At 36.6% G+C, this 12,382-nt stretch overlaps 1 protein-coding gene across 1 annotated transcript in view; it reads right to left on the reverse strand.

Annotated features, from left to right (window-relative positions):
- The window catches only part of LOC103250852 (protein FAM189A1-like), a gene marked incomplete at its 3' end in the record, with an annotated part of 200,560 nt that overhangs the window by 60,388 nt on the left and 127,790 nt on the right, over positions 1-12,382 (reverse strand). Inside the window, exon 2 of the mRNA XM_008049437.1 lies at positions 8,134-8,244. Within this exon, the coding sequence (XP_008047628.1) occupies positions 8,134-8,232 (99 nt within the window). The remainder of the gene's footprint in view (positions 1-8,133; positions 8,245-12,382) is intronic.

A 12,382-nucleotide genomic window follows, 5' to 3' on the forward strand; every position in this document is an offset into this window, starting at 1 on the left:
GTGTGCCACTGCACTCCAGCCTGGGCGACGGAGTGAGACTTCAACTCAAAAAAAAATACCATGATTACTCAAGCTTTGCCCCTGTAAATCCTCAATGTGAGTAAAGGGTAATATCAGGTCTGGGCTGATGTGTGTTTGCCTTGAAGAACAACTCAAAATTCTCTCTCTCACACCATTACTTCCTCTTCTTGGACACTACAGCGTTGAGAGGGATGTGGAAAGCTGTGTGGGCCTCGTGTCTGTGTGGAAGCACACCTGGATGGGGCAGTGCATACTGGCCTCAGGTCTCAGGCCTCCGTGAAGACAAAGGTGTTATAAAAACAATCGCTGAAAACTGAGGCTGTGGCATCCAGAGAATCTCTCCCATGAGGGCAGGGCACACCCCGAGTGGGTGGGAGGGCAAGTAGAGCTGCTGGGCCTCCTAGCAACATGAAGACACTGTTCCTGCTGTGTTTCCTGGTCTGTGTCCTTCTATGAAGCTCAGCAAATGATGAGATTTGCTAATAGAAACCATCTCTCAGCATCACGCTTGGTGGTGAATCAGTAAGAGCCTCTAATTAAATTCAGGAACAGGATGTGAATGACGAAGCATCATTATCTAACGCAATTTTACCAGTTTTAGTGAAAGCAATGAAACAGAACAACAAAAAAAGATGTACACATACTGGAAAGCAGGAGATAATGGTATAATTATCTTTTCTGAAAAACTATGGGACCATAGATTCGATTGTGCATTGAACTCCATAAATAGTTAAATGTGAGCAATAAAAAATTGCAAGAAGCCTTACGTATCACTAGTAGCCCCTTCAATATAAAAGAGTCATCAAAACATATACCTCAAACATATACCCAAAGAGCAAAATATTTAAAGTACTAGTACTAAAATTGAAATATGGAAGGTTCACATGTATATTTTTAAAAACTATAAAAGTATAGTGATATTTATAACAAAATCAATCTCAGATCTATGAAATACATAAATATTACAAAAGAAAACCCTAAAATACTGAGGGAAAAGTAGAAAGTTATTCCAATCTTGGAGTGACAAAGGCTTTTCTAGGCAAAACACACAACCCAGAAACCATAAGGATAAACATTGAAATGAATAAAACCAATTTGGTACATCAAATGCCCACACAGAAAGAATACCATTAAAAAGTTGAAAGGTAGTTGGCAAACTATGAAAAAGTATATATTTGCAACACATATGACAATGGCCAGTTTCTTTAATATAGAAAGTGCATTTATATACTAATTATAAAATTTATATAACAGTCTGTAATCTCAGCACTTTGGGACACTGAGGCCAGCAGATTGCTTGAGCCTAGGAGTTAGAGACCAGTCTGGGCAACCTAGCAAAACCTCGTCTCTACAAAAAAATAAAAAAAATTAGTCAGGCATGGTGGTGCGTGCCCATAGCTCCAGCTACTCAAGGAGGCTGAGGTGGAAGGATTGACCGAGTCCAGGAAATTGAAGCTGCCGTGGGCCATGATCGCCGTGATCATGCCACTGCACTCCAGCCTGGACAACAGAGTGAGGTCTGACTCAAAATACATAAATAAAAAATAATAATAATGATAATAGGCAGCAAACATGAACTGGCAGCTAACAGATAAAGAAATATAAGTAACTGATAAACATAAAGATGCTCAACTTCACTTTTAATTAAAGGAATAAAAATTACATAATAAAATCTTACATTTTTGTCGTCAGATTGACAAAGAATAAAATTTTTGACAACACACAAAAGTTTGTATGGGTTTGGGGAATTAGGCACAGTCATGTACTCTTGGCAAAAGTGTAAAATGGTGCCTCATTTTTGGAGAGCAATTTAGGAATAACATCTAAACTTAAAGTGCACTCATAGGCCTTGAGTGCAAGGATACTCATAGATTTTCTTCTCTAGATGTGTTTGCATTCTTATCTTGTTCACTACCATACCCCTGGCACCCAGGTCAGTTCTCCAAGCAGCAGCAATAGCACTTGGTATTGGTTGAATAATGAATGTGCAAAAAGAATACTATTCTTTGCCATGTTTATTTTAGCAAAGGAATAGAAACATCTCTAAACCATTCTTCATTAAGGGATAGGTATATAAATTATCACACATCCATACAGTGGAATTCTCAGCTGCTCTCTTTGTAATGGGTGAGATGATCTCCAAGTGTTGATGTGGAAATATCACCAAGCTGCATGATTGACTGGAAAAGTCATGGGAGTAGCAATGTGTAGAGTAGACCTTATGTGCATAAAAATGATAACATACACAAAAATATTCACAATGATTGGAAAGGTAACACACACACACACACACACACACACACACACACACACACCAAAAACCTGTTGGCAGTTGTTACTTCCGGCAGAGGAGGTGTTAGGAGTCTAGAATAAAATATTTACTTTTGCTTATTACATCCTTTCTATGCAGAGACCGCTAGTTGATTTCAAATTATGCAAAGGAAAAAGACACAAACCCAAACAGTAAGTACACGTATGTATGGAAATGTACTAGGAATTCTAAAGAAAAAAAAACTGGAGAGAAGAAGTTAGAAAGTCTTTGGATAAACCAAAGTATATACTGCATTCTTGAATGGAAAGACATGGTATTGTTTAGATACCAATTCTCCCTCAGGGTAAATTTAATGATATAAATTTAATGATTCTTATTCAAATCTCAAACCCATTCCTTTTGGATCTTGACAAAAAAACAACAACAACAATCAAAGCTCATCATAAAGACTAAACATTTAAGACTAGACAGGACAAATTTTAAGAAATAGACTAAAAGTCTAGGGATGGGCCTGGGGGTAGGGCTTGTCTTACCAGTTATAAAAACAGATGATAAAGTCAAGATAATGAAAGTGATATTGCTCTGGAATATGAATAAACAGACATAGGAATGGGACAGAATAAAAATCTAGAAATAGACAAATGGACTTCACTGTGTGCACACGTGTACATGCATATGATAATAGTGGTACAGTAGATATTGGTTGTTTTTTGACCACCCAGCATATGTTTCCTTCCTCTCCCTCCTTCCAGCCCTTCCCAAAAGCACCTAACTTTGTTTGGGGAATTACCGCTTGAATCCCATTGGATTCAGTCTGGTATGACAGTTCAACAGAACTGAACTTCCCTGGCCAGTTAAATAACCCCTCCCTGGACTCTGACTCTGAGGAAGTGGAAAAAGAGGTTAAGAACTCTACTGGAAGTGTCCACTCCTCAAAGCTGAGCCCTGGTGAGCTCAGAGTTCTTCTGCAGGTCCCCACTCTGAGTCAGATTTGTGGACCAACAGAAGTTTTCTTCGTCCAGCCAGTCTCTAAGCCTAATCTTCAGTCCCCTTGGTTATTCTACAGGCTCCACCATCCTCACAATAAATGAACTCTTGCTGTCTTGGATATTGCAACGGACGTACTGCAAAAGACTCTCAATATTTTGGGTGACGTTTCAAATCTGCAGAGATATACTAGTCTACTCAGAAAATGATTTCAGAAAAGTGATCTAACTATTTGGAGAGAAAAAGTTAAATCCATCAAATAAATTCCAGAGTACTAAAGAGTTAACTACAAAAAATAACAGGACACCATAACCTGACAACCAGCAAACTTTCCTAGAAGGCAAAATGTCAAGGTAGGAAGTTATGGAGGAAACAACATCTTGGGAAGGAGCAAGTCTTTTTAAGCACAGTTCTCAGGTAAGACTATAAAGGGCAACACTAGTAAATTTGAATACACAAAAATTTAAAACTTCTCTATGTCAAAAAAAATAAAAAGGCAAGTAATAGTCCAGGAAACATATTTGCCCAATAAAAGCCAAATGATTCAAAACCACAATATATAAAAAACTCTTTTAAGTCAATAAGATAAATATTTAAATCTAAAACTGGGTACAGATCATATACAGGCAATACACAGAAGAAGAAGATAAAATATGAATGTGGCATAAACACTTATGCATTATATATAATTAGATACATATTTATATGTATAACATATATAAGCACATATATGCAATTACAAATTAACAAAAAATTCAGTCATTAATATTTAAAGAAATTCAAATTAGAACAATGATATAATCTTTTACCTTTCAAATTATCAAGGATTAAAAAGAGTAACAATTTTCAGTGCTGGCAAGGGTGTAGGAAGAACATTCTCACATATTGGGAGTATAAACTGGCAAACTTTCCTAGAAGGCAATATGCCAATATGCATCAAATGTTCTAAAGATATGGATTCATTTTGGTCATGCAAGTCTACTTTAAGGAGCTATAAAAATAATTTGTATAAGTATGATGGCCAGCCGGGCTCGGTGGCTCAGCCTGTAATCCCGCGCCTTTGGGAGGCTGAGGTGAGTGGATTGCCTGAGCCCGCGGGTTCGAGACCCGTCTGGGCAGCGAGACCTCAACTCTACAATAAATCAAAAAATCAGCTGGGCGTGGTAGTGCATGCCTGTAATTCCGGCTACTTGGAAGGCTGAGGCGGAAGTATCACCGGAGCCCAGCAGGTCGAGGTTGCGGTGGCCGGGAGCAGCCACTGCACTCCAATCTGGGCAACAGAGTGAGACTCCAACTCAAAAAAATAAATAAATAAATAAGTATGATGGCCACCTTCCTAACTGCAAAAAGCAGAGATTTGGCTAAATACTTGTATATTCATGTAGAGAGAGTAGCCACTACAAATAAAGTTGTAGACAAACATTTTAAAACAAGGAACAATATTCATGATCAATTAAAAATAAATCACAAAGCAGCATGAAAAGTATGGTGTATTTAAATATATTAAATATATATGTATACATACATGCACACACATACATACACATATTATACACAGAAAAGACTGGAAGGAGATAAACTGCCTGGAATTATGGTAGTGCTCTTTTAAAAAATTTCTATAGTAAATTTGTAATTTTTACAACAGGAAGGGACATATCTTTGACTTGTTTTATATAGGTTTTACCTCATTTAATATTCTATGAAGAACTCAGGGCAGGTAATTGCCACACTTAACAGGAAAGGGAGCTAAGGTTGAGAGAGAAAGTGACTTGTCTTAAATAATATAACTAGTGTTTCATGAAGCCATGACTTCAATCCTACATTGTTGCCCCTACACATGTGAACACACTGGCCTGCAGCTCTCAGATCACTGGCCTTTGTGTGAGCCAGGACAGAGAGATGCCCAAGACCAGCTCTAAAATAAGAGAAGTATTGATGACTTCATGGCACTGTTTGACCAAAGATATGTATGAGAGTGCACATGTGTATAAACATCTGTGGGCATATGATGTCCTTTTCAACTATGTGGAGGTACTAAAGTTGGTAAGGAAGAGGGACACCTTTCCTATCCTTTTCTGCAGTCTAGGATATAGGGAAACAAGGTCCGAGATGAAGACCAGGAGGGGTCGGCCCTTCAAGACTGGGCACTATGCATGGATCTGGACCTTCAGGTACTTCTCCCCAATCACTCTGTCTCACACATGGAGGGCCCTGCACTGGAAAATGGGATCTGAGGGGGAAAAAAATGCCCAATCCCTTGTAGGTTGCTAGATTTTTACCATATTCATGGCATCTAGTATTTAGGAAAAAAGAAGCTGACCAAGATGGCAAGTCTCCCTTTCTAATGGATATGGGAATCCGGGTTGTGAATTCTTAGTAATCATAAGACTATACTACCTGAGATTACTGCTGCGCACATCATACAGGGATGAAATATGATTAATGTTCTCTAGGTCATATTCCACAGAAAAATAACAAGATTAAGCTCTAGCAATACATTCGTGAAATTCAGTAGGTGCTTCAGCATTGAAACTGTGCCAACTGACACTCATCTTGCTGGCCTTTGAAGATAATGCAGAGAACAGCAGGCTTCCCAACAGCTGCCCCTGTTAATCCAAACAACATGACCCCAAGACAAGGAGGCAGGGCCCTGCTGCAGAAATGCTTCTGGTAATTCAGTACTGACTTCTCAGAATGATAGCCACAGGCAGAGCAAGCAGACAGCAGCTGTGGAGGAACATGGCTCTGAAAGGTAGCTTAGCATTGTCTCCAAGATAAAGAAATATATGCTAATGCCACCATACCCAGGAGCCATGGTCCCATCTGGAGTCTAAAGTATATCCATACCTGAATACATCCATACACACTTCAATTTCTGTCCTAGGTAGATGCATGCATTACGGTACCATGAGTTAAATTATCTTGAAATAATAGTTCCATCCAACAAACCTTTATTGATCTTCTACAATGTACACAGCACACTGTCTACAATTTGCCTAGATCTAAAAGAAAACACTCTTTTTAAAATTAAATAATGAGAAATATATTGTTCTAATGTACTCATTTTCAAGCCTATAAGTATTTTGGCACTGGAAATTGACTTGCAAAATTGAACTTTTAAAATTCAGTGCAAATAACAGCAAAGTAAATAATCAACAGAGTGAACAGAAAACCTACTGAATGGGAGAAAATATTCGCAAATTACATGTCAGACGAAGGGCTAATATACAGAATCTACAACGAACTCCAACAACGAACACAAAACAAAACAAATAACCCCATCAAAAAGCAGGCAAAGGACATGAATAGACGCTTCTCAGAAGAAGACACACAAGTGGCCAACAAACATATGAAAAAATGCTCAACATCACTAATCATCAGAGAAATGCAAATTAAAACCACAATGAGATATCACCTCACACCTGTCAGAATAGCCATTATTAGAAAGTCAAAGAACAACAGATGTGGAGAAAAGGGAATGCTCATTCACTGTTGCTAGGATTGTAAACTAGTTCAACCTCTATGGAAAAAAGTATGGGGATTTCTCAAAGAACTAAACTTGAACTACCATTTGACCTAGTAGTCCCATTACTAGAGGTCTACCCAAAGGAAAAGAAATCAAAATATAAAAAAGATCTCCGGACTCATACGTTCATTGCAGCACTATTCACAAGAGTGAAATCATGGAACCAACTTAAAGGCCCACCAACAATTGATTGGATAAAGAAAATGTTATACACCCTTCTCCCGACACACCTCTCACGACACCATGGATTACTATCCAGTCATAAAAAAAAGAATAAAATCATGTCCTTTGCAGCAACATGGATGGAGATGGAGATCATCATCCTAAGTGAGCAAACTCAAACAGAAAACCAAACTCTGCATGTTCTCACTCATATGTGGGAGCTAAATGGTCACAAAGACGGAGGTAACAGACATAGGGGCCACCAATAAGTGGGAAGGTGGGGAGAGAGGTTAGGGTTCAGAAATCACCTATGGGGTACAATGTTCACTATCTAGGGAATGGGCCACCTGAGACCCAATCCCCACCACTACACGTATGTCCATGTAAAAAACATGCATGTGTATCCCAGATCTAAAATAAAGATTAAAAAAATTCAGTGCAAATAAGAATCAGTGCAACAAATGCTGCAATATAATAGCTACTCAAGGTATTTATTTTAGAATAGCACTACAAAGTGATCCTTAAAAATATAATACACAGCCAGATATAATATATAAAATATAATACACGTTGGCTCATGCCTGTAATTTTAACACTTTGGGAGGACGAGGTGAGAGGATTGCTTGAGTCCAGAAGTGTAAGACCAGCCTAAATAAAATAGTGAGACCTTGTCTCTACCAAAAAAAAAAAAGTTGGGCATAGTGGTGCATTCCTGCAATCCCAGCTACTCGGGAGGGTGATGCAAAAGGATCAACCGAGCCCAGGAGGTCAAGGCCTGTGATTGCACCACTGCATTCTAGCCTGGGCCATAGAGTGAGACCTCAACCAAAAAAAAAAAAAAAAAAAATACACACACACACACACACACACACACACACACACACTACATATATATATATATATATATATATATATATATATATATAGAGAGAGAGAGAGAGAGAGAGAGAGAGAGAGAGTAAATGATTTATAAATAGAACAAGTTTTAATCAGATGAATTTCTAGAAATGAATCAGCCTAAATTCTCTACACAAGTAGGAAACATCAGAATTAACTGAAAGTTTACATGAAAACCCAAGAAAACAATAAAATTATCCTTAAAATTGTTCTCATGCAAAATCAAAGCCTATGACCTTTATGAAAAGGTTTGCATTTCATTACTTACCAACTGACAGCCTTCTAAGGAGTTGACTAGCTGAGCATTCTGACAGGAGAGGATTGAACCAGCCAAATTCAGCATTACACACACTGCTGAAAGCAGCATGAAAAAGGTTATCTGGAAACAAACCAAACAAAAAATTGATTATTCACTTGGAGAGGCTTGAAGGAAAAATGATTTGGCTTTACAACAACTTTCAGTTGATCAAACAATTACATGAATAATATGTATGTGCTTTAAAATAAAGTGTTTGTTTCTCAAAATTCCAAGTTCATATGACCATAAACAGAAAAGGTAAAATCTGTGAAAAGCCAGAGCAAGCCACCATAATTTTATTTGAAATCTACTATGATAAAATATTTAAGAAGATAAACTTGAAAAGACTACGCATTACATACTCTCAATATAACAAGTTATAAATTATTTAGAAAATCCAGTGAAAGGACTGTGTTAAGTATAAGCCTTTACATTTTCTCCTTTTAATTTTTATTATGGAAAATTTCACACACATGCAAAACCAGAGAAAACAGTATAATTAAGCCCCATGTTCTCATCATTCCACCTCAATAATTAATCCACTTATGACCAACAGTGTTCCATTTATAGCCCCTCCCCACCGGATTGTTTTCGTAGCAAATACCAGACATCATATACTTTTATCCTTAAATACTTCAGTGTATAGATCTAAAGTAATGGAAACATCACCAAAATACTGCCGTCACATATAATTAAAATTGCATTAATAGCATTAAATATTTAGAGGTTAACATTTCCCCAACTGTCTCAATTTTTTTTAATACTCTAAACCAGGCTACACAGAATGTAAAGAAGGTCAGTATAGTACAACTGGTTGTTTTGCATCTTAGATAGCTTTTGGTCTATGGGTTTCCTCCCCACATTGTATGTTTCTTTTCCTTGTAATTTATTGGAGAAACTAGTCCTACAGAACTTGTCTTGAGAGAGTTGCCTACAGCCTACTCTTCCTGATTGTAGCCTTCTACTGTTAAATGTTTCTTTAGGCTCTATATTCCTTGTAACTTGGTAGTTAGATCCAGAGGTTTGACCAAATTCAGACTGATAAAAGGTAAATATTATCTCTTTTTGTGATGTTAGCAACCATTTTTGATGATTGCTCATATCTATTAATTTATTATGATTTCCAAAATAACGCGAATCTAACTATCATTTCCTTTGTTTATTAACAGGAATACATATATAGAGACTTTCCCTCATCAAATATTTTGTTACCCTGAGGTATAGTTCAAACAGCAAAAGTAGACTTTTTTTGCTCATTTTCCAGACTTTAAAATAATTAGCTGATATGGTGCTAGAATTGCAAAAGAAACACAAGGAGGGCTGTATGGTTAATTAAAACTCTTGCTGAATTTATGTAAATAAACAGGCCAAATCTAGTGAAACAGACTTTTTGTGATCAGGAATAATCTTTAAGGTTAATATGTTCAAGAGAGGGGAGACTGTCAGGAAAACTTGTTACAGATTTTGAAATGAGCCAAACAAAATATTAGATATCCTGTCTAGTGTACCCTTTAGGGCTTTTTTGTATTTTGTGTCATTCATTGTCTTTATGCTATTGATCTCATAAAGACAGAGAATACAATAATAACCACAGTCTGGGAAGGGTGTGAGGGGGAAATGAAGAGAGGATGATGAATGGGTACAAACTCATACAGTTAAATAGAAAAGTAAGTTCTAATGTTCAATAGTACAGTGGAATAACTATAGTTAGAAACAATATATTTCAAAGTAGTGAGAAGCCAGGACTTGACATGTTACCAATATATGGAAATGATAAATACTCAAGGCGATGGATACCCCAAATACCCTGACTTGATAAGATTCTTGACAATATAAATGTAAATACATTTTGTCTGGTGGAATGTAATTGATTGCAACGCCATAGATAATAATCATTTTTACATCTCTTTATAAATTTATTTCAGCATTCCTGATTGCCTACATGTGTGCAATGTTTGAATTCTCCTTTGCACTGCTTGTAATATCTTACTGGTTCCCTCATTAAATAATGAATTAAATATAATCTTCGACACATATTTATTAAAAGAAAAGTTGGTTTCCTAGCATACTCCAAAGTTAACTAATGAGATATTGTTTTACTTGTCTGTCTGGCATGTGTGTATGTGTTTAAGTCATGGACTTAAACACGTTTAATATGTTTCAATCATTGGTGTCAGTAGCCAGAGAGAGTCCACTCAAATTGACACTTGGGTCCTTTCAACACAACTCTATGATAGCTTTCTTGCTTTCTGGTATGACAAGGTGCTCCAGGATGCTCTTACACATTTTCTGCCCAAGATTTGGAATCAGTCACTTCTGCAGTAAGCCCAGGTTCCTTTCTATGAGAATGGTATTTAGATACCACAATGTTTGTGCTAGAGATGCTCTTCACGACTTAAGGGTCACTGTTTCCATCTTTTCAGTTGTCAGACACATCGAGCGTTCACAATGAAGTTTCTGATTTAAATTCAAAACTACCATGTTTTTACTTAACCACATCAGTGTTACATCCGTACCTCTTTTTTCCATGCCATAAGTTTTATTTCTCAATATAGTCATCTGTTGGATTTACTTTCACAATACTCACACAATAGTCACAAAATAACAATACCAGTACAACTACCAAAAACATGACCATAGAAAAGTTTAAGATTTATATTTTTTATCCTAAGAGTACATTATATCAAAAATAGTCCATTGTGGTGTTTTAACTCCACACAGTTACTTTACATTTGATTATGCTACCGATTAGGAACTCTAGTTCATTTGTTTTATTTCACTTTTTATTACTTAGGAATTGTTTCTAAATTTGAATTTCATTTATAATTATATAAAATGATTCCAAAGTCATGTTCATAAAAGAAGTTCCAAGTAAGTCTAGACTTTGTTTTGTTTCTTCCACTCTATTTCCTCCCTTCTCTTATTAATAGGTGAGCATTCATGTTTTTGTTTTTGTCTCACTCTGGAGTTGAAGTCTCACTCTGTTGCCCAAGCTGGAGTGCAGTGGCACGCTCACGGCCACCCCAGCATCGACCTGCTGGGCTCCGGCAATCCTTCCGTCTCAGTTTTACAGGCAGCCGGAACTACAGGCTCATTTTTTATTTATAGTAGAGACGAGGTCTTGCCAAGTTGCCCAGGCTGGTTTCGAACCTGTGGGCCCAGGCAATCCACTTGCCTCAGCCTCCCAAACTGCTGGGATTACAGGCTGAGCCACCGAGTCCAGCCTCATTCACGTTTTAATTTTATACTTTATCTTTCCATCATCTGATTTTTAGCAAAAGCAAATAAATTGTAGCATATTTCTCCACCTACCTTTTTGCATTTAATATGGTGAAGATCACTCAATACACACACACAGAAATAACTCTTAATCTCTTTTACAACTGACAAATACTTCATTGCACAGATGTACCACAGTTTATTAAATTGGGTCCCTACTGATGGACATCTAGGTTATTTTTAGTCCTTTGCTATTTATTAAAAATATACTGCAATAAACTGCCTTATTCATACATCTTTTTATACGTTTGCTATTATGGCTTTCGGATACATTCTTAGAAGTGGGATTGCTGGATTAAAGGATAAGTGCATATTTAATGTTGCTAGACTTGACCAAATTCCCCACTAATGCAGTGGTAATCATTTTATTTCCACTAGCAATGTATGAGAGTGGTACAGTCTTAATTTTTCTGTTAATGCCTAAAAGAAATATTTTGGTTGAATCAGATTTAGGAAAAATTGGTATTATCATTTTCTACCATAAACATAATTTATCACCCCCAAATGCAGCAAAATTCATTATCCTAAAAAAATGTACATGTAGGATAGAAAACAAAAAGAATATTTGTTCATCTAGAAAATATTTCAAGTTCATAATGTTAGTAATATTTCAACAATGGTTTTAATAACTGTGGAGTCTTACAACATCCTATGGGAAAGTTTGGCTACACAGAAAGGGTCAACATGAATTTTTTGTATTAAAAATTATAACAGTACCATAATATCATTCAAATGATATATGAATAAACTGGCCTGCATCGTTTTGAAATTGAGCTCAGGATATAATTGTTGAAAACATTAAAGGAGCAAACCTACACAGACACCAATAGAAGACTATCTTGAGACATAGGAAGTGCTCAACAACATATGTGATGCTGAGAAGTCAAGGGTAAGAGAAAGTAACATCATTTTTCATGTTTTTTTTTAATTATGGCAAAAC

This window comes from Carlito syrichta, unplaced genomic scaffold (genome assembly GCF_000164805.1).
Source record: "Carlito syrichta isolate Samal-C Ts95f unplaced genomic scaffold, Tarsius_syrichta-2.0.1 Scaffold135605, whole genome shotgun sequence".
NCBI lineage: Eukaryota > Metazoa > Chordata > Mammalia > Primates > Tarsiidae > Carlito > Carlito syrichta.